The sequence below is a fragment of the Indicator indicator genome, chromosome 17 (assembly GCF_027791375.1).
Source record: "Indicator indicator isolate 239-I01 chromosome 17, UM_Iind_1.1, whole genome shotgun sequence".
In the NCBI taxonomy this organism is placed as follows: Eukaryota; Metazoa; Chordata; class Aves; order Piciformes; family Indicatoridae; genus Indicator; species Indicator indicator.
In genome coordinates, this window is record NC_072026.1 from 5,899,092 (window position 1) to 5,921,721 (window position 22,630).

A 22,630-nucleotide genomic window follows, 5' to 3' on the forward strand; every position below is an offset into this window, starting at 1 on the left:
TACATCCCGGACTTTGAACCCACAAGGCCCCTAACTCTGGTGTTAGATCTAGCCGTAAAGGACTTCTGTGCTGTGATCAAGTACAACTTACTTATGAAATACAGACCACTGTAGTCTAGGTACAATAGTTCAGCATCTTAAAACCTAGAAGAGCAAAGCCTCTGTATTCATTGCTCTGAAATGCCATGATACAAAAATAAATGACTGGAACAAACGGCAGGCTGGCTTGGGTTGTTTATGGAGAACGCAGCATAGCTGCAAAGCAGGCAGCTTGGCTGCTAGTCACAGTCCAGAGCCACATCTGATACCACCTTTAAATAGAAGCTGCTTGAGATTTTTACAACCAGGACAAGAATAATTCAGGACTAGCTTTCCCCTTCCCTCCCCAAAAAACCTCTTAAGATAAAATACTCGTGAAAAGCAGGGGAAATGGCTGGCAATGTTGTGAAGCAGCTCAAGTAGTTTGACAAGCAGCTCATCTTTCCCTTTTGCCCTCAACAGGAACAATGGAAAGTCTCCAGGACATGATAAAAAAATAAATATTTAGGTTTCTCTTGCATCCACTAAAGAGAAAAGCCTTGTCTCCATGCCCATTTCTACTTGGGTGCAGCAAACTTGCTCAGCAGGGAGGCTCTGAAGCCAGGCTGGCAGCAGAATCTTCTGTCCCAGAAGCATCCCACCTGTTGGGAACATGGGTGATTGGCACCAGGACCATCAGGGAGAAGGGATTTATTAAGGCAGCTCATGGTTACCTGCAGAGAAGAGAGCAGGCTGGTAGCTCCCATGAGTCAAACATGAAACCACATGGATTCCCAAGATCAGACTTCAGACAGAAGCTATTAGAGCAAATTTGTTTAATAAAATATCACTTCAACAAGCATTTACACACGATATATAAAAACACTTGAAAAGCCTTGTGTGTTTTACACCTTCTCATACTGTAACAGATGCCAGAAGTTGTGAAAACAAGACAAAAGGAGCAGGGGAGAGGAGGGGAGGGGAGAACATCTCATCTTGGCACCTGCAACAATGAAAATGCATCCCCACAGAGGTGGATTCAGCATCGAAGCTTCCAGTATGGGCCCACGGCATCAAATGGTGCCAGCCATGAGCCTGACACTGGCACAGCAGAAAGATTTGCCAGATCCTGATGTCCTTGTCCATTCCCTGCCTGCAGTCCCATCAAACAACATGAATTTGTCATTTGTTTCTCTTTCCAGCAGCAATTGAGGTGTCTTAGCTCCCTCTCTGGGCCATTCCTCTCCATAGCAGCAAGTCGGGACGCTGTGGAGCAGAACCCAGTATGCATTTCCCTGGGGCTGGGCAGAAAAAGTGATTTATTTGAGCCCAAAAAAAAACATCCCTAGTGTCTGTTAATGACTTTCTTTGAGCTTTAGCATTGGAGAAGGCTTTGTAGGGATTAGTGCATCTCAGAAGAAGTTGTGTTACGCAGCACACCAGGCAGAGAGGCAGCAATGCTGTTTTCCTACAGGAACATGAAATACCCTGCAGTACAAATGCAGCAATTTATGCACATTCAGCCCTGCAGGGTTCAAAACCCACAAAAAGAACAAACCCACCACCGTCATCTGTCACTCCACTCCCAAACACTCATTTACTTTAGACCTATTTGCTGCAACATCATTCCTGTGGTCCTTTTAGCAAGACCATGATTAAAAGGACCATGAGCTCAGCTGCTCCTTTGCTCTCCTTGGCCATGTACAGCAGGACAGGAGCAAAGATACTAACTTCTGTCTCATGATCACCTGCAGCCTCTTCTGAAATCCTGGTGAGAAAACCTCAGCTAAGCCAATGTGTTGTTACACTGACACTTCAGTCAACAGAACTGGAACAAAACAACAACTCAACCTCTGGTGGAATAATCCCCAGTCCCAGCTCTTCCTGCAGCTCTTGGGGGAAGTTTCCTGTTTCTAGCCTTACCAAGAGCAGCAGAAGCAGCAGATCAGAAAGCACTGCATGGCACCGGAGACAGGGTGCAGCCCTGAGCCAGGTGCTGCATCCCCATCACCCATGTGCAACATCATTCCCTAGCATGTTTACCACTGAAGGATGAGCTTTCAGATAAAACAAAACAAAACACCCAAAACATTCTTGGTAAAGTTCCTGCATGTACCTGCTGGAGGACATCACCATGCCATCATGCAAGCACCCACACTCTGGGAAGCTGGAATGCCAGCACAGCACAGCCAGTGCACAACACCTCTAAGGGATTTATCATTTGCTCTGCACACAGCTGCACTGTCCAAAACCAGCTGAGGTCTGTATCTGGACTGCCTCATCACCTGCAGGAGGGTAAAGGACAGCACTCCAGGTTTCACATCCTCTCCCACTGCCACTCCAGTAGAGCTGGCAACAGAGAGCCTGGACCAGTACAGCGTACCCTAAAGAGGGGTTTCCTGATTACAACCCACATAGTTACAGCTCTAAAACATCACCAACACCAAACTGGTCAGAGAAGGTCATAGAGTAGATCTATAAACACCAGTCTGAGGCCCAGGGTGGTTTACAGTAAGTGGCAGAGCTTGTGCCAGCTAGCCTGGCACAGACAGGCCAAGCGTGCTGGAAGGCTGCCCACCAAAAGAGCCCCTCAGCACACTGGAAGGGCTGGGCAGTCAGCTAGCAAGCAAGAAAGGTGCTCTACAGTGCAGGAAGCTTCGGTGACTTTCAGAACACAGGATGAGGAAAGGGCCTGAAGTGTCACTCATGGTGCTCAGTTTCCATCAGCAGTGCTGCAGTTCCAGTAAGGAGTATAAATAACAGCAGAGGAGAAGCCAAACAGCCATCTATGTGCAGTGCAATGGCAGGAAGAGGGCAGGAGAACCCCCAGCACCACATATAGCATGAACTTGCTCTTTATCCACCTGCTCTGGACACAACTCAGACTGTCCCCTGACACTTCTGCATCCACCTTAGGACAGCCAAGCACATTTTGGGTTGCACGTAACATCTCTGTGAAGAGGGAAGCACAGGAGCAGAAAAAGTGCAAGCTAAATAGCAGTGAGCAGCTGACAACTGTTGTACACCGTGGAGTGGCATACAAATGTCCATATAAGTGCCTTGAGCACCTGGGAAGAACATATTCAAGAGATGTCCCTGCCACTACATATTTATGAGGCTGCAACTCCCCATACTTGGTTGGGAAAAGAGTCACAATAATACACTGGGAGTAATAAGCTTCCAGACAGATCCCAGCACTCCAGCAGCTCAGAGAGAGGAAAATGTTGGAAATCAGAAGCAGCACTGTAAAGAAAAAAGGGCTGGAACCTGTGAGCAGAAGGAACTGAGCCTGTCAGAGACACCCTTTTACTTCTAAGTGAGAGAGAAGAGCAGTAGAGGAGGAGGGCAGGGGAGGCTGGGCATGAAAGTTGAGTGCAGTTTCTAGGATGCCATTCCAAGCATGAATCCTCCAGCAAATCCTCCAGTCAGGATAACGTTCTTCTTCAGAAATATGATCACCTAAAGAAGGGAGAGAAGAGCCAACAGTGTTCAACAAGAGCAGGTCACTCATCTACTCCCTGTATGAAGACACCCTTCAGGCTGTTCTCCAAGGTGAGTGATGCTCACAGAGGCCACTGCCCAGGTCTGGAAAAGCATCCTACCTGATGTCTTCTTCTCCCTATCTCCCTGCCGCATGTACAGCCACCAACCAGATTTAACTCCATTCACCACCACATTTTGGGCCTGACCATCCAGCCAGTTTTTCCACCCAGCAAGAAGTACTCCTGTCCAAACTAGGAACAGCCAGGTTCTGTGCAATGATGTGGGAAACTGTGTCAAAGGCTTTACTGAAGTCTAGCTAGACAGTATCCACAGCCTTTGCCATCTCTCCAGTTCTGCTGTCATAGAAGCATTTCCTCCTTGCATTTGTGCAATGGAAGATCCATTAAGAGCCCATGAGTCAATCCCATTTTCTGCTGTCCCTCCAGCTAAGCACATGCACAAGCCCTGGCAGAGCTGTCTCACCTCATCCACTCTGCTTTTCACTTCTGGAGACATTTTGTTACCACTGCTATGAAATTTCAGCTGCTGCTTGGCTTTGTTCACGTCCCGCTCCACGAGCTTCCAGTCCACTTTGATGTACCCTGTGTGGTTTGCAATCTAGAATTTGGAGGGGTGGAAAGAAAATTCGTGAAGTAAAGTCCTGCATGACCCCATGGCTGAACAGATACCCTTGCCCACCCACCCTCCCTGACCACAGCCACTTCCCACACACTGGTCCAGTGGGCCTACAAACTAGATGAAGGACCACCCCTGTAGCTGTATTAACTCTCCTGCAACATCTGCCTCACACAGTAATCCCCTGGCAGCAGGGCACTCATTGCAGCTTAGCCTCTTTTGGCCTTTATTCTCTCATGCAAAGCTGGCACTGCCTTCCCCTCACAACTGCCATGTATATTGGTGGGACTCTCTGCAGCTCTCCTGCTGCTGTGGGTGGACAAAGCTATTAATAGCCTGCTCCTCTAAATATTTTATCTGGTCAGGATGATTCAGCAGTGAAACTCTCCCTGCTCAGAACAAGATTTTTAGCAAGACAAGCAGAGCCAGAAGAGCATGGAGAACAAGGCACACACGGGACAGTGCCTGAGAGGCAAACAAACAAGATTGCTGAGTGCAACCTGAGAGCTGTTCTGCCTCCTGCAGGATGTATGAGATAAATGTCCACATCCAAGCAGCTCCTCTCAGTGCCAAGATTCTTAGAAACCAGGAGTGGTTGAGGACAGAAAGAGATCTCCTTTTCTCTCCTCTTCCTTGATGCTTCTGTGCTGGTCTGACTTCCTCAAGCAGCCAGGTTGACAGGAAGCGTATCACAGACCTAGACAAATCCCTCTTGACATCCAGGGCTGTTTCTCCAGGGACACCAACTCAACAGGCATAGGACTAAAGACAGTAGCCAGTTCTGAACAGTGGTTCCTGCAGCAGGACCATGGTTTGCTGCATCTGAAGGGTGCCCTGCAGTAACAGCACCCTAGGCCTTTGCCAGCAGACCCCAAGCCTGTAGGACCTCTTGGTAATCCTTCAGTTGACACACACTGAACCTGCTTGCTGCTGCCATCTGTGTGCCTTAAGGAACACACACCCTGGACATCAACCATGGCCTCCCAGAGCTCCTGGCAGAGCAGGGACCTTGTCCCACCTGTCTCAACACACAACAATCATGAGACAGCCCTTTGTCCCCTGCAGTGTAGCTCTTGGAGAGCCTGAGCATTGTTCATACACACCTGAAGTAGGAAAAAGCCACCTCCCACTGCTGTTGCTGCCAGCTTTCCAACTTTTTGGAAGATGAATCCGGTACACCTACAAATCAACCAGGATCCAGTCAGGAGAATGAGAAATCAAACACACCCTCCTCAGCATGCTTCCAACAGGCGCCTTAGGCAGCAACTACCCAAGACTCAGAGACAGCCTGAAAATGGCAGAAGAAACATCCACACAACCAATGAGAAACTATTTGTGTCCAGCCAGAGGTGATGCTTCATAGTTTTTTACCTCCCACTATCATATTTCAGCCTGTTTCAGTTTTGATCCTGATCTTTCTCTCTTCAACAGCAACCTCCTCCCAGAAGAGTAATCAGAAACACGTGATTTCACCAACATCAACAAGTGATTGGAGCTTTTTTTTTTCTCTTTTTCCTTTTTTTTTTTTTTAACTTGGCATCCTCTCTGAAGGGAAATTAGGCAGCACATCTGCTGCTGCTTAGTGGTAGAGCATGGGAAGCAAACCACAAGGCAAGATTTCTGTTGGCCAAACAACTGCTTACTTTTTCCCTTTCCATTTCTCAGAAGAGAAAAATGCTGAAACTAGTAGGCAGCAGTGGTCTAAAGCTATACTGGTCTCCAAACTGGATTACATGTTCTCAACATGGAAGACATCACTGCAGCCACACCAGGTCAAGCAAGCACCACGCCACTGCTCAGTCAGCCTTTACTTTGACCACAGTCTCCTTACCAACACTGTACAACAACACAGCACCTTGCTCCTGCCCATTTCTGAGTGCATCCACTCAGTGAAAACACAGCAGGGAGACAGCCAGCTCATATTTTTATCAGAAGTGTCATACACTTGTAAATGGTTCCCTCCATGCCTGATGAAGAAGACAGGCATTGCAAGAAGCAGTGTGCTTACACTAAGTTTCCAACTCAAGCAATGCTACTGTGGCAATGAAGTTGTAAGCAGAGCCACAAGTGCTAGTAGCATTTGCTACAAGCAACCCCAGGAACCATGCCCACAGGTGCATTAAGCGACCTCCACAGGAAGTTCTTGTGCAGATGCTGAAGCACATCCATCTGCAAGGAAGAATCTATCCTTGTTCCAAGAGCCTCGTATTTGCCTGTTCTAAATCCAATGCCATTACTTTAGACCAGAAGTTAAAGAGAATTATCTCAGATCAAAAAATAAGAGCCTGATGGCACTGTCTTCCCTAGCAGACAGTCTCAGTTCTTTAGCTCCACGTTAAAGACAGCTTTTAAGACCTCCCAACAGTTCAGCAGAGCGTTCCAGGACACAGTGGGCTGAGTGAGCTGGACACCTGCCTTCTCTGCAAGACTGCCAGATGACCACCCTGCCCCTGCCAGCATGTTCCCCAAAGCTTGGCTAGTGCCCACAGGCATCCTGCCTGCCACAGGCAGCAACGGAAGCTCAGTACATCTTACCATCCCGTGACCCCTCCGATCACCAGCTGCGTGGCCACGTTGTATTTCTCAGCGCTCGACCCTGAGCTGGGGGCGAAGATCTTGCGCCACCAAGGCCGGTTCTTGGTGTACTCTGCCAGGTCCAGCACGTTGAACGAGTCCTCCTTCGCACCTGCAGGCAGCTGGAGAGGCTCAGTGCCAGCACCGCTGTCCCAACAGCCCCCCTGCCAGTGGTCCAGGGCCTCCCCAGGGACGCAGGACCCCCGCCCAGTCAGACAGCCATGGCAGCCTGGCACTTCCCCTGGGCTTTTGGGGACCCCAGGCGCCACGCCCTTCCCCAGGGGCCTCAGACCCTCCCCAGGGCCCCTCAGGAGCCATCTCCGGTGCCCCTCGCCTCCCTCAACGCTCCCGCAGGTCACACCCCTGAGGAACGGGTGCGGGCTGAAGGGGTGCCCCAGAAGCTGCCCTCCGGAGCGCTCTGCGGCGGTTCGGGCCCCCAGGCGGCGCAGGCCTGGTACCGGCCGCCGCGAGCTGGCAATAGAAACAGCGCCGCGTAAGGCACGGCCCCCATAGTGTGCGGGCGCCAAGCCCGGGGAGCCCGAGACCCCGCCGCCACCACGCCGTGCGAGCCCAGCCCAGCCCACCTCCGCCCGGCACCGCCATGGTGCCGCTGGGCTCCACTCGCCGCCACCCCCGGGACGCTGCGGGCACGTGACAACGCCGCGCATGCGCCGAAGCGCTCCGGCCCCGGCGCGTCACGGGGAGGGGGAGCGCGCTGTGACGGGAGCGCGCACGGGCGCGGGCGTGAGCGCCCGGTGGGCTGTGCCGAGCGCGGGCTCTACCCTGCGCTACCGCAGTAGCACCGCGCGAAGTGCCGGTCCGCCCGGGGCTGTTCCAGCAGCAGCCGCTCCGGTGCAGGCTGTGGGCGCAGCACCAGGGCGCTCCCAGGCTGCCCTATAAAAGCTCCCTAAAGCCCACGCAGGTTTGCTCCCTCTGCCGTGGGGGCTGTGCCGCGGCTGCGAGCTGTCACCCTGCAGAAGCGGTGACAAAGGCTGAGCTTGCCGGGCCGCTCAGCACCAACCACCTCCGCGCCTCAACTGCTGCTGCTGGGTCGCACCGTGGAACGGGGCAGATGTGTGAGGGGCCAGGGGTCAAGCGTGTTTGAAGCAGCACCGGGGGTCTGCCGAGCTGCGTTGAGCACAGCCAGCTCTGCCCTGATGTGCGTCCGCCTGCTCCTCAGCCCGTCTGGACAGCCTGGGCACGCAGGAACACGTTGCTGCCCCTCTAACAAGGATCGCTCCGATTTTTGAGTCGTTACTCACTTGAACTCCTGCAGAATAACAGCTTCCTACTCCCCACTTAGGGACGTGACTGCCTAGGGAGGGGTGGAAAACAAAGGTGGAAAACCTGAGACATGAAAGGAAAAAATAAATATCCTCCTGGAGAGATTGTAAGTGAAGGAGGAGCAGGCTTGACCCTCCTGTGGGGTTAACGGAAACCAGTGCATGAGTGGGATCAGGAGTGCAGGCAGCGTGGGTCGGGTCGGGGAGCACAAGATTCTGGGAACTAGCAGCATCACTCATCTGCGGCGGCCGGGACATCCCGCTAGCAAACAGCTTGGTGTCTCCTTCCCCGTCTCAGGCCGGTGGGGACGTGTCAGGAGCCACAGCAGCACCGCACGTGTTTCCTGTGCCGCTCTGATTAGGGGGAACTGCCCGGAGCACACTCAAACAAAAGTGGCGGGACAGCCCTCCCTCGGGGACCGAGGCGTGATGTCTTCCACACAGTCATCCCGGGGGGACTGGTGGCTGCTGCCCACAGCAAGTTTGGGCCCTGAGACTCCACCGTCCGAGGTGCTGAAGGCCAGGCAAGGCACAGCTGGAGGGGTGGGTGCCATGGGCATGCAGGAGGAGAGAAGCCGGGTGTCCAGCCAGGTGTCCAGCTCCAGTGTTGCTCCAAAGGGCTTTTGCTCTCATAACAACCCAGAGAAGGAGAATGCACTCCATAAGGGTATATTTACTCTCTGGCATTTGCTCTCCTGGGCAGCCAAAGCCACACGGCATTGCTCAGGATCAGGGCTTCCCTTTTCCCTCACCACACACCCAGAGAGCCTCCTTGGTCGTCCTATCCCCAGCAGATCAGAGGGCAGCTCCTGTGGGTGTAGTGTGGCCACCCTTAGGTGACCCAGTAATCAGATGTAGCTGTTAGTGAGACTGTCAGACAGATCCTACACTGACTACTGAGCAGCCAAGAGCACCATTTCTCTCCAGGGTCTCCACCTTGGCTCTAGACAGGGCTGGCAGTGTGCAGAGCAGCTTCCCCTGGGAAAGGAGGATGTGGTGGCTGGGGAGGGAATGGCCAGTGAGGAGAAAGGGCTGGAGGCAACTGGGTGCCTGGCAGCAGTGTTTGATCTTGGAAGTCCCATCTGAACACTGGTGCTATGGGACGCTGGGGTCTTCTGGATGTATATGGTGGGCTCCCATCACTGTGCAGCATGTGTCTCTGGTTTTATCTCCCTGACCTGAGCAAAGACCCTGTGCTCTGGATCTATGCAGAGTTCCTCTTGTGCCTCTTCCCCACTGCCAGCTGGGAGGTCCCCTGCATGATCCCAGGGGCACCCACTGGACTGAGAATCTGCAGCACGGCCCACTTTCTCCCAAAGTATGTGCACTGTGCCCTGGGGCAGGCACTCATCTTCCTCCTGCAGCAGGGAAGGAGCTGGGCTGATAGGGGGCTGGAAGTGCTGCTGGGTTGGCAGCTCCTGTGCAATGGGATCAAGCCCAGCTTGGTACAGAGGGTGGCACAGGGGCCAGCAGGCAAAGCTATGGAGTCCAGCACTAGCATCTCAGCACCCTGCAACCATTGGGGCTCTCTACAAGGCACCTTCCTGGAAATCAGCTCTGTTCAGCTCAGGAGACAGATGCACAAAAAGCCATTGCCCCCCTGAAGGCTTCCCCTCACTCCCAGCACCACCACCACTTCCCAAGCTGCACAGCCGAGCTGAGCCACAGCTTACCAGCCCACGTGGGCTTCCAGCAGCCATGCATGGTCAAGGTGAGCAGTACTGGGCAATAACCCAGTCAGCAAAACTGTGTCCCCTAGCAAACCACATCCCACATATTTGCAAACACCACCCCCCCCGCCCCCCGCCCCCAAATGCCCTGTAAATGAACCCACAATGCCCTTCTGGGCAGCTCAGTGAGGCACCATACCTGCACATCTCCACCAGCTGCTAAAGTCTGCTGACAGGAAAAGTGTTGCTGATGTGTGGGGACCTGAAGGGCTGCTGTATCCTGGGGCTCCCAAGCTGCTGCTCTGGTGGCTCAGTGTGATGTGGCCCTGACGCTGCAAACCTCATGGTCCTGGCCACGCAGTGCTCTGCCCAGGCTGCCACCGCGTTGCCGCTTTTAGTAGGGCAAGAAGGGAGGTCTGAATTCCCCTTCCCCCGGCTGGGACATTCGCGTTGGTGTCACTCAGCCGAGCAGGGACAGCCCCGTCTCCGCAGCTGACTGGGGCACACTGTAGCCTGCAGAAAGGAAATTCACAGCTCGGCCTTTTCAAAGAGTTTTTCAGCAGGGTTTCTCTCTCTGCCACCATATCTCTTTCTTCTTTCTCTTTTCTCATTTTCTGGTAATGAAGCAAACTCAAGCTCCTGCCCTGCATGTCACTCTGTCTCTACAGGTGGGGGCAGCAGCCCATGTCTCCCCAGACACCCTAGGGACTTTCCATTTCAGGACAGCTCTGCCCCAGCCTCCTCCACTTCCATGCCACCCAGGGGAGACAGGGTCCAGGTGTGATACAGGCAGCAGCAGGAGATACTCCAGCTCAGAAGTGCTGGTGAAAGGAGCCATGCCAAACTGCCAGTGCCATGTGCCACGGCCAGTGACTCGGTGCCCCCTATCCATGTGAGTGCTAGGAAGAGAGAGTGCATCGTGGGTGGCTGCTGCTTCTGAGCTACTCTGCTTTCCTGAGAGGCTGCTATGAGTCACTTGCTCTTTCATATAAACACACAAAAAAGTCCCAGGAGAGATTAGACATGGCTCACTTTGCTCTGAGTCATTTTTATCAGCCACAGACACATATTGAGCTGAGGAATGCACAATTTAGGGGAACAGCCAGCACTTTCTGCATGCACCTGGGTCCTTGACCCTGGCCAAGTAGGTTTCTCTGAGACTGTCAGCGTCAGGAGCCTGTCCTGGTGCCCCCATCACATCTGCACAGGAGGACAGAGTGCTGGCACTGTCTTCCTGGCTGGATGTGCTCACTCTGTGCCTTGCTCCAGGCAGGACTGGAATGCCAATGTGTCTCAGCAGTTTTCTCAAAGGTGCAGCTGTCTGCTACTCCCCAGCCCATCCTGGCCCAGCCACGCATGGGCACTGCTGATGCCTTGCAGTGGCACACACATAGGTTTGCACATCCCTCAGAAATGCCAGAGCCACCCCCCTTGCTGGGACACACATGCTTGTGCTGTGGTACATGGGCTCCACCTTAGCAGGCTGTGCCAGGAGGGAGCTGGGCTCCCTGTGGGTGCCTTTGCTCTGCACTACCTCCTGCATGCCTGCAAAAATGCTACCTGCTGTGTGCAGGGAGCACCAGAATCTGAGCCCTCTTCTTCAGTATAATCCAAGATGGATTCCCCATCCCACAGCCTCAAATATCTTGATAATGTAATTTCCTTTCTGCTCCCTCTGTTTAGACCCAGTCTCTCTAGTTTACTCTTATGTCTCTGGGTAAAGAACCTATTTCTTTCTCCTGGCAGCTGAAAATGGTGAAAGCCAGCACTTCAGCACCTGCCAGTGCCACAACCATTCATTTCTGATTGTCTCTAGGCTCCTGCCACTGCAGCCCCCAAGGAAAGCTTTGCCTGATTCCCCTCCATGATCCTTAGATGTTGTCATCCCACAGCGCCTGGAGCATCCCTGCCGGGGTTGGAGGCAAGAGGACATTGTGTCACCCCATGAGACCTCCAGCACCCAGAGCTGGAGCACCCCTCCTGAAAGCCAGTCCCTGCCCTCCCACATGCCTGTCCCATGCTGCCACCCTGAATCCCCTCTTCCTGATCATGTTGTCTGCTTGGGACATTTTCCCCACCTGTTTGTTTCTTTCCCTTTTCCAACCTTTCTGGATGAGCAAAGTCTCAGCACCAGGAGACTCCCAGACAGGATGACTGGAATAAAGTCACATCCATACTGCAGGGGACACTGGTGCCAGAAGCACAGCCCAGATCTCCAGATAAACCTTTCCTCTTCAGCACTGAACCTTTTACTTCACTGCATCAGGGCAAATGGTACAAAGCACTCAGGACATCCCCAATTTTCTCATGCTACTCATTTTGCCCCAAAATACTTGCTGGGAAATGTGGGGCAGGTTGTTGCTCATCTTCCTTGCAATGAAAAGGAGCCCCAAGCAGTGCATGGAGCCAGCCACAAGCACACGAGCTGGAGGAAATGTTTCTCAGTAGCTTCTTGCCTCTTCAGGAGCAGGCTGGTGGTATGAGGGCAGCACTTTCTGCCCTGGCTCCTGCTCTGCCAGCCAGCCCCTCAGGGAGTGTGGGAAGGAGTGGGAAGCCCCTCAGAGTGTTGGGGTTTTACAGAGGAGTTCCACTGGGTGCTCCTTGCTGCTGTTGTGGGAGCCCTGGCCAGATACAGCCCAAGATGGTTTTCCCCCTCTGGCTTGGGGCTGCCATAAGGGGAGGGCTGGGAAAAGAGTGGGTGGTGAGAACCAGCCCCTCTCTGAGGGAATGCAAAAGAGAGCCATCACCAGCCCCACAGACATGGGGTGCTCCTGCACAGTGAGCCCATGGTGCTGGAATGCTCACAAGGTCATTCCCAGGCTGTGCTGGGCTACACAGGGCAGTGAAACATTGGCTTCCTGCATCTCTGGGATTGCTCCTACCCAGGGGGCTCAGCTCCTATTTTCTGTCCCATCCCCTACCAGTCCCATCTGCCCCACACTAAGGAGTCATGTCTGGGACCCCACAACACCTCTCTCTCCACTGCCCCCACCGTCTGCCTCTGTTGCCCAGGCACCAAGAGCTGTCACACACACTGGGACTGTCACCTCAGGGGTCACCACCCCCCTGCACTCTTGCTGCCCTGCAGCAGCATTGATAGGACATTTCCCCATCTTCCTTGTCTAGTGGATGCTAGGATCATGCAAACCATTCCTCCTCATCTTCCTGCCTTCTTGAGCTGAGGGACAGCCACTTGCTGGCACGCATGTGTGAGCACATGTGTGCCTTTGGGGCAGAGGGGAGCAGGATTTCCTGGCCTTTTCAGAAAGAGATATTGAAAATCTGTGGGTTTAAAATGGAAGAAATAAATATGTAAAAACGTTTTGGTGCACCTTCTCCAAGCTGTTCTGCAGGACCCTGGGAGCAGAAGAGTGAGCAGAAGATCTGGTGGGAAGGGGACTCCCAGGGATTACTCCAACCCCCTTCCTCCGCTGTGGCTCAAAGCAATGCTGTATGTCTAAATCATCACTGCTTGGGGTGTAGGCACCCGGGGAACAAGGATACACCTCACCTGTGTACATGTATGTGGGCATCCCTGGCTATTTGCTCACCTCCAGCCCTGTCCCTACAGATGGAAAGCACTCTGCAGGCTCCTAGCAGTGGGGGCTCCTGCTTTGTAGCAACTATCCATCTGTGTCCTGGAGGCAAATATTCCACTAAATCACTATTTCCACACGCTACGCAGGGCTAGCAGGTACCGAAGGCAGCTGCTGGCTCCTTGGTGGGCTTCAGCCCCAGGTACAAGGACAGACTGACCTGCTGGGAAAAGAAAAGCTGCTGTAGCCAGAGCAGCAACAGGGTGCTGGCCTGCAACTCACTCTCCTCCTTCCCTTCTGCAGTGAGAGGGAAGGTGGGACCAGGCAGAGACCGCACCTAAATTCCCCTTCCTCTGCAACCCTCCCTTTCCCCACCTCACTCCCGGACAGGGGCCAGAACACGGAGCCAGCTGAGTCCTGCAGCAGAGCTTACTACTGTGCTTGCCCTCCCTTTCCTTTTGTTTTTTCCTCTCCTCTTGTCACTGCCACCCCAGAGGAAGAGAGGGAGAGTCCATTGTTTGCATTAATCTGCTCAAGCAGTTCCTCTCCTGATGTTCTGAGGAATTCTCCAGCAGTCTGACGGAGCCTGTGGGTACTGCCTTTAAATCATCATCTCCTGCGGATTACAACAGCTGGATGAGAAGATAAAGGCTTTTTTTCCCTCCTCTTTCCTTTCCCATTCCTTCCTTTTCATTTTTCCTTCTGAAGCCAGAGTGGTTCCAAGCTGGCAGGCATGGTGCTACTGGGAGTCTTGCACAGCCTGCTGCTCTTCTGCCTGGTTGAGGAGAGCATCAGCAAAGTCAGAAGATACTACATTGGTGCAGTGGAAACCACCTGGGACTACATGCACAGTGACCTGCTTCCCATGCTGCAAGCACCTGCAGGGTAAAGCTCTTTCTATTGCAATTCTAGCATCTTGCTGTGGGTGTTCTCCCACCCTGGCATCACAGCACTGCGAGCTCGGGTGCAGGCAGGCAGGTGCATGGGGACAGCCTGACAGAGTAGGTGCACTGAGCTGCTGGTACAGCTGGTAATGGGAAGGTTCAGTGCAGTGAGGAGTCGTTAAAGGCAGCCCCTGGTAAAGCACAGGTGGAATAAATCTGCAGAGAGAGATGCAGACCTGCTCTGCTCCACTGCTCTGCGCTGCTTTATCTTAATGCTGTTTGCCTGGGATGCTTGAAAGGCTGTGCCCAGCACCAAGAACTGGTTCTCCAGCCTCTGCTTTTTCTTCTGCTCTTCATCCTGGAAGCTTCGGGGAAATGCAAGGGAAGTATGGGCTCCTGTGCCTCTCTGCCTGGGGACTGCAGAAGGAGGTTGGCTGTGCCCCCCTGACATAACTCAGAGCAGCAAAGGCTCTCCACTGTCTGCCCCAGGTAAAATCCAGCTTTAGTTATTTCTGTCTTTGTGTATGTTAGGTTGCTGGGGCTGAACTTTTTCATTTAGGGCATTATAACAATGTTTAGTGTTTGGGCAAAGAAAGGTGCTTGCACCTTTTGCAGTGCAAAAGAGAGGAAGGCATGGTGGATTTGTCAAAATACTTGGGAGTTGGAAGGGAAAGTGGCAGTTTCATTGCTCAGATATCAGGATGGTGTCTGGAAGCTCAGCTGGCTTGGACACACACGGCAGTGGCTGGGCTCTTCTGAGCCCAGCATGGGGAGCAGAGCTGGACAGCTACATCCCCTGCCTTGCTTCCCTCTGCCTTGCTTTCACGTGCCCTTCCCCAGGCTCTGTGCTGGGGCAATCTCCATCTCAGACCCACGCTGGCTGAGCAGCAAAGAGCTGTGGTTGGGCCCTGGCAGCCAGGCTCTGGTGATGAACCAGGTCAGCTCAAATACTGCTGTGGTTACTGTATCACAGCTACTGCTGAGTTTTCCTCCCTTTGGTTATTTCAGTAGGAAAACTGCATCCAGCAATCCCTAATATTACTAATGCCCCCTCCCACACACACACTCTTGTACTAATGTTGCAGTCTGATCCATTCAGCTGTGGTGAAGGCAGAGTCACTCATGCTGTTAATTCAAGTCTGTGGCTTTCCGTTTCAGCATTGCCTTTACTGACACACTTGAACAACATTTCTGACCTGGGAGTGACTCAGGGACCAGGCTGTGCCCTGGGGACGGGCATGGCATCAGCAGGCATTCTGAGGTCCCTTGTCCTTCCTTAAAATGGGGAAAGGGAACTTTGGCTTTCTCAGAGGGACTTTGTGGCATGCTCCATCCTAGAAAGGCAGAGCATGCCTGGGCACTCTTGCTCAGCCTGGCTGTTGCCAGATGGATAATTGTGCCTCTTTCCTGGCACTGCAGCCTTGGCTTGGTTCCCTTTGATTCCCCTTCTGCTGGGCTGGGGACAAGTGGCATGAAAGAGCAAGCCAGGAGAGTGTGGCAGGAGCAGAGCTGTTGCCAGAGCTGGGGTGCCTCTGAGCTGTGTGTAGAGTGTTTCAGCTCCATCTCTTTTAACCTTGTGGTACCAGCATCTTAATGGCAGCCCACAGGGGTGCTCCTCCAGGCAGGACCTCCAACTCCCCTCCTTGTATCCAGTGGTATCTCTGGCACGTGTGTGGCAAGCTCTGCCAAATTAAGGGGCTGTGGCACACCAGGCAGAGCTGCTTACACCTTTCCCACGAGTTCAGTCTCTCCACCTCCCAAACACAGCCCTGCTGACACTGTGGGAGCCAGGTCAAGCACGTCCTGCTGTGGCCATAGTGAGCTCTGCTCCGGCTTGGAGCTGGTGGCCACGTAGCAGCAGGCTGTGTGTGAGAGCTGCAGCAGCACAGGGTGTTTACCTTGGCTGCCTCCCGGCAGAGAGATGAGACGATAGTGCTGCTAACAATGCTGAGTGAAGGCGCCAGGAGCTTATCTCCCTGCCTCGGCTTCAGCTCGGGGTAGGAAGTTCACAGGGACCCCAAGTGCAGAGGCCAGAAGCACTTGAATTAGATGTCCATGTGCCAAAGTCTGCCTCCTCACCCTCTGCAAAGGCTGTCAGGCTCTTCCATGCCAGCTGGAAGCAAGTGCTGAGCCCCAGTGTCACTAAGCCTTCTCCCAGCCATGCCTCTGCATGCCAGGAAAATCCCCTGGCTCCAGAGGATTTCTGCTTTGTTTACTGCAGAACTAGCAGGACCAGACCCTCCTATCTCAGGGATGTTTTTTGAAAGCTGGAGGAGGTTGACAATTAGAGGTTAAAGTGCAGCTTGCCAACAGTGGAGAGCCCAGTGCCAGTGACCCTGCAGCAGTGCCACTCCCCAGCATGGGGTCACCCCAGAGAGCAAAGCTTGGTCCAGACCTTCTGCCAAGGAGCCAGGAATGGCAACAACTCATGGGCAAAGTCATCTGAACACAGTGGCCCTGTTCACTGGGGCTGTGTCTGCTGGGGGCTTCCTGCCAGCCTGAGTGTGGGTTTATAGCTGTGGTGGGAAAGGCACACATGGGGTTTTCATAGCTGCCTGTCCTGCTCAGTCCCAGAGAGGGTGAACCCCCCTCTACCCACGGCACAGTCCAGGTGCAGGTGGCCTCCAGCCAGCAGCAAGGGGATGAATGTCCATCGCTCTTTCCTAAATTTGAGTCACTCTGGCTCCTTCCTCTTCCTTTTGAGGAAGAGTCACAAAAGGAACCTTGAATTAAGGCTTAGTCAGAAGGGGAGAGCAATCCTCCCCACTTCTTCACAGGGAAGAAAATACCACCTGGCTTTTGCTCCAAAACAAGGCTGGAAGGAGTCTGTATGGTTACTGGAAATGGTCTCGGTCCTGGGGCTGACAAGTCAGCCTCTGAAACCCCTGGAGAAATTAATAGTTTTGTTGTCCTGATAAACCTGCTGGATTCCTTTTGGAAAATGATTTTGGTAAGTTAGTTACAGACAGAGAGTGGCCAGCAGAGATAAATGGGGTGTGAAATACATTCAAGGCTCCTTTACTCCCCTGCTGCAGGAAGCATTTTTTAGGTGCTGGCTGTTAATCCCAGTTTGGTCAGAAAAGGAATGAACTTGTGGATGCTGCTCAGACCACAGAGCACGCTGCTGTGACCTGCCTTGCAGCTCAAGAGAGTCCCTCTCTCAGGAGCAGCTGGGGAGGATGCTCAAGGTTATACATGATGTGATGTGTCTGCCACACATGACAGTGCTGGGCATGGGGCAGGGTGTGGCTGCAGGGCAGAGGCCACTGTGGCACTGCTCTCTCAGCACTCCCAGTGCCCCAGGTCTCTGCTGGCAGGGAAGCACGAAGCCAGGCAAGGCAGGAGGCTGGCAGTGATGCTAGCTGCAGCTGAGTACAGCACTGTGCCTCCTGCTCCTGCATCTTCTTCCATCATGGCTAACATGGTGACGTTAATCACTGCTACACTGTCATCTGTGAGCTAAGCAAGACAGTTCCCTGGGGGTTGTCAGGAAACCCAAAGGACACAGCAGGGTGGGTGATCCCTGGGGCTGGCACAGCACTTGCAAGCTGGTTGGGAGGGGATGGGGATGCACAATCACCTCTGGTTTTCACAGAATCACATTAGGGGTTGGAAGGGACCTTGAAAAATCATCAAGTCCAACCCCCCTGCCAGAGCAGGGTCACCTAGAGCAGGTCACACAGGAACTCATCCAGGTGGAATTTGAATGTCTCCAGAGAAGGAGAATCCAGCCTCTCTGGGCAGCTTGTTCCAGGGCCCTGCCACCTTCACAGTGAAAAAGCTTTTCCTTCTGTTTGTGTGTTCCTCCTGCAGCACATCGTGGCACCCAGACCCACGGCCCCCCGTTCCTGGTGTTGTCCCCCGGTACAGGAAGGCTGTGTTTGTGGAGTACCCTGATGGCTCATTCACACAGCCCAAGCCCAAGCCAGCATGGATGGGTAAGATGAACCCTCAGCATTAACTCTCCTTGTCAGTGACCAAATTCACCCTGAGCTGGGTGCTGGCAGCTCCTCAGTCAGGAATGGTGAAGCACCTGGGTAGGGTCCCAGTATGGCAGAGCTGCTGGGGATGCAGGGAGCCTTGCTGGTGCTGGAGCAGCTGTGGCATTTTCCTTGGGAGATGCACCCAAGAGAAGTGTCTGCAGACTTCACAGACACCTGTTTGATGCTGGATGGAACCACATTGGCAGGAAGGTAGTGATGGTTCCAACCCCAAAAACTGGCAATCTGAGCTGCTCACGGGGAGGCAGCACTGACATGGAAAGGGAGGCACTGGAGCACCTCCCAGCTCAGGTCTCTATGGGAGGGCAGAGGGCAGATGCCAGGTCCCATCTCCCCCCACAGAACACAGAGCTGGAAATTTAGCCGGAGAAACAGCAATTCTCACCCATCTGTGATGAGCCAGCTGAGCTGTGAGATGCCTGTCTCTGTTTGTTTTCCCTTTCAGGTCTCCTGGGCCCCACCATCCGAGCAGAGGTCTATGACAAGGTGGTCATCACCTTTAAAAACCTGGCCTCTCGCCCATACAACCTCCATGCTGTGGGGGTATCCTACTGGAAGGCATCAGAAGGTGAGCCAGGCAAGAGCCAGGTGTTGCAGACCCTTGTGCAGCACCTCCTGCTCTGCTGCCTGCTGCCAGGATGGAACATGTCCCTCCCTGACCTTGCTACTCATGTCCCTCTATGAGGACAGATGATCACAGGGATGGCTTGGCCTGAGGGAATAACAAAGCCATGTCCAGCTCAGAAATGACCTGAGCTGAGCCAACAGCCCAGAGCAAACCTATAGCAGTTATGGAGGTCATCCATCAGTGTTCTGGAGGCTGGGGTGGAGAAAGGCTGTGCTCTGGGTTGGGAGAAGAGGCATTTCTGTAGCTGTGGTGCCTTGGGGATGAGCTCTTGGTGACATCTGGTTGTTCCTTTACCTTTAGGGGCAGGTTATGAGGATGAGACCAGCCAGCCAGAGAAGGAAGGTGACAGGGTGGATCCAGGGAAGACACACACATACATCTGGGAAATCCAGCAAAACCAGGGCCCAACAGATGGTGATTCACCATGCCTGACCCACTCCTACTCCTCCAACACAGACAGTGTGAAGGACATCAACTCTGGTTTGATTGGAGCCCTGCTCGTGTGCCGACCTGGTAAGGGGAGCACAGGATGGGGACAGGTCACATACAATGGTGAACTACAGAGAAGAAAAATCAGACACCTTACAGAGGCAGTGGGCAGCAGTAAGCTGTGGTCACCAACAGCACTTTTGTGCTTTGACACTTCCCTTGAAGAGCCTTTTCCCAGTGCAGGAGCCAAATGCACTTTGGATTTCCCTGCTGGAGGGAAATGATTGCTTCTTTTCTTTGTAACATTTAAGACCACAGATGAAATCTCCCTTGTATCCGAACCTTACCTAGCCATAATAAGGTGAATGGGCACACAAATCATGTTTGTCTTGCCTTCAGAGCTTCACCAAGCTGTGATTGCTCAGAGCCAGCCAAGGGTGATTGCCAAACAGGGTTTTGTCAGAAGAACTCAAAGGGAGTTTGTATCAGAAAGGGAAGAGGCAGGACCCCTGGAACACTGCCTGCTCCACAGTACCTGTGCCTGCCCTCCTTCCTTCAGTAAACGTGGAGGTGATGGAATGCTGACTTAACAGGCACTAAGGAGTGTACCTGGGGTGAGACTGGGCATCCCTGGCTCAGCCATCTCCTGGATGTAGTTGTCCATCTGTAGTCACTGGAGAGGAATGGGTAGGAGTCACCTCCTTCCAGGCCACTGTCTGCAGGCTCCAGTGATTCACCATGAGCAGTTCCTACCCTGGGCCATGTCTAGACGATGGTGCTGATGAGGGAGCTAAATACATTGGGCTCATCCAGGTGACTAAATGGGTCCTGAGAGCCTGCAGGGGGCAAGGCAGCACAAACTGACCTTGTGATGCCTTCTAGGGGCCTCTGCCCCTCAACCAGGGGCTTTTGGGGTTGACAATGCTGGAAACAGGGCTGTGACAAAAGCAACCCACAGCCTGGCCCTGATTTACCAGCTCTTGGAGGGCATAAAGGGGATTTGCTGGGGAGAAGGGCATGGTCCTTGCTAACCTTTGAAGTGATCCATCCCATGGCATCTTGCAGGGACTCTGGTGAGCGATGGGAATGGGTACAGGCAGCAAGAGTTTGTGATGCTCTTCGCAGTGTTTGATGAAGGTAAGTACCCTGTTGATGATGTAAGTACCCTGATGATGAGGGTGTCAGACCCTCAATTCAGCCTGGCCCAGGGTGCATGCTTTGGCCATGGTGTGAGTGCAGCTGCTCAGCTCCCACACTGCCTCCCAGCAGTTTGAGCCTCGTACAGCTGCCCCCAGCCACTGTGTTCCTGGTGCAGCACTGCCACTGCTTCTGTTCCCTGGGTGCAGGGAGCTTCCAGCCCCCTCCAGCTCTCCCATCCCGTGCCCAGGCCTTCCTCCCACTACAAAGGCTGTGAGGGAGTAATGTTCTGGCATGTGCAAATGGCCACCACCACATTCGTGCAAAGCTGTAGATGTGGATTTCCAACAGCCACCACACATCTGAGCTCCTGTGGCAGGTTGAAAATTTCCTCCTCAACATCAAATTTTCCAGACCAGCTCAATTGGAAGCAAAAGAAAGCTGTATTTACAAGCAAAACTACAACCTACAATGGGATGCAATGAATATGTACAAATACACCATTGTGCCAGGGGAGGTCTACGCTGGATATTAGGAGGAAGTTCTTCACAGAGAGAGATTTGCCATTGGAATATGTTGCCCAGTCCCTGTCCCTGGAGATGTTCAAGAAAAGCCTGGATGAGGCACTTAGTGCCATGGTCTGGTTGATTGGATAGGGCTGGGTGATAGGTTGGACTGGATGATCTTGGAGGTTTCTTCCAACCTGGTTGATTCTATGATTCACAATATTTATAGGGATTTACAATTAATAAACAGCACAAGGAGCCCCCTGGCCAAAGACAAGGGGAGCTGCAACAGCTTCTCCTTCCCTGCCTCCTCCTTGCCCTCCTTTACAAAAAGAACAAGAGAAAGGAGCAGAGAGATGTTAGACTTAGCCAAAACAAGGTAGCTGAGGTCAAGCAGAAGCCAACAGAGGCACTGATGAAGTGAGAAGAGAGAGAGATTGTTTTGGTACAACTAGTTTAAGTCCCTTATTTCTCCAATGGGATTTGTTTAGAACTCTCATTATTTTCCTTTCTACACCCAACAGTGATTTATTTACACTTTTACCACTTTCTGTTCAAGATCTGTGAAAAAAATTTTAAAGGCATAGCCTACAACTACTACAGCTCCCTGGGTTTTGCTTCCATATTGTTTCCCCTCAATGGGAACATTTCCTTTTGCTTTGAAATGCTCTGAAGTGAAAGCTGACTGCATCCTCCTTTCTGCACAGGGAAAAGCTGGTACTCTGAGCCTGGCTCCTTGGCAGCTCCTCAGCCCCTACCTCACAACAGAACAGAGCTGCACACCATCAATGGCTACATCAATGGCTCACTGCCTGGTGAGTGCTGGGAACACAGGTGGAGGTCATGGGAGGTGTGAGCAACAGTGGTGTAGCCAGGTCTGGAAACTCAAGGCAGGTTGTGAAAGGATGTGAGAAGAAACATCAAGAGAAGTTTCCAGGTGATGGATCTGCTAAGCTGTGTTCACTTCAGAGGAACTATCACAAACCCAACTCCTTGATCTGCCTTGCCCATTTACAGTGGAACAGGACCTGTGTTTGGCTGGCTGTGTTACCAAGGACAGCTCACCACCTCCTCCTTGGACTCCAGGAGCAACGCTGGCAGCAAAGAGTTCCATCTCTTTTTCCCAGCAAGAGTGGTCAGGGATTGGAATGTGCTGCCCAGGGAGGTGGTTGAGTCACCAACCCTGGCTGTGTTTAAAGGTCGTTTAGACATGGTGCTTTTGGGGTGAACTTTGTAGAGTAGGCTTCTGGGTTGGACTTGGTGATCCCAAGGGTCTTTTCCAACTCTTTCTGTTTCTGTTTCTGTTTCTGTTTCTGTTTCTGTTTCTGTTTCTGTTTCTCTTTCTGTTTCTGTTTCTCTTTCTGTTTCTGTTTCTCTTTCTGTTTCTGTTTCTCTTTCTCTTTCTCTTTCTCTTTCTCTTTCTCTTTCTCTTTCTCTTTCTCTTTCTCTTTCTCTTTCTTTTCTCTTTCTCTTTTCTTTCTTTTCTCTTTCTCTTTTCTCTTTCTCTTTTCTCTTTCTCTTTCTCTTTTTCTTTCTCTTTTCTCTTTCTCTTTTCTTTCTTTTCTCTTTCTCTTTCTCTTTCTCTTTCTCTTTTCTCTTTCTTTTCTTTCTCTTTCTCTTTTCTTTCTTTCTCTTTTCTTCTTTTCTCTTTTTTCTCTTTTCTCTTTCTCTTTCTCTTTCTTTTCTCTTTCTCTTTTCTTTCTTTTCTTTTCTCTTTCTTTCTCTTTCTCTTTCTCTTTCTCTTTCTCTTTTTCTCTTTCTTTCTTTCTTTCTCTTTCTCTTCTCTTTCTTTTCTCTTTCTCTCTTCTCTTTTTTTCTCTTTCTCTTTCTTTGTTTTTTCTCTTT

The 22,630-nt window shown here is 52.4% G+C and overlaps 2 protein-coding genes across 4 annotated transcripts in view; one reads left to right on the forward strand and one right to left on the reverse strand.

Annotated features, from left to right (window-relative positions):
* Nucleotides 1-849: 849 nt before the first annotated feature.
* On the reverse strand, nt 850-7,326 carry FUNDC2 (FUN14 domain containing 2). Its single transcript, XM_054388814.1, has 5 exons — nt 7,296-7,326; nt 6,673-6,823; nt 5,241-5,316; nt 3,985-4,119; nt 850-3,477 (listed from the first exon to the last, which is right to left on the reverse strand). Exons 1-5 carry the CDS (start codon nt 7,312-7,314, stop codon nt 3,400-3,402), a joined length of 459 nt encoding a protein of 152 aa, XP_054244789.1. The 5' UTR covers nt 7,315-7,326; the 3' UTR covers nt 850-3,399.
* A 6,415-nt stretch (nt 7,327-13,741) lies between these two features.
* Nucleotides 13,742-22,630, forward strand: part of F8 (coagulation factor VIII) — a 29,783-nt gene continuing 20,894 nt past the window's right edge. For 2 of the 3 annotated variants that reach the window (XM_054388801.1, XM_054388802.1), the window contains exons 1-6: nt 13,742-14,085; nt 17,898-18,022; nt 18,531-18,653; nt 19,014-19,226; nt 20,208-20,279; nt 21,493-21,600. In XM_054388801.1, coding sequence (XP_054244776.1) covers nt 13,934-14,085; nt 17,898-18,022; nt 18,531-18,653; nt 19,014-19,226; nt 20,208-20,279; nt 21,493-21,600 — 793 coding nt within the window. In that variant the 5' untranslated portion in view covers nt 13,742-13,933. The remainder of the gene's footprint in view (nt 14,086-17,897; nt 18,023-18,530; nt 18,654-19,013; nt 19,227-20,207; nt 20,280-21,492; nt 21,601-22,630) is intronic. The other variant, XM_054388800.1, reaches the window with a different exon arrangement.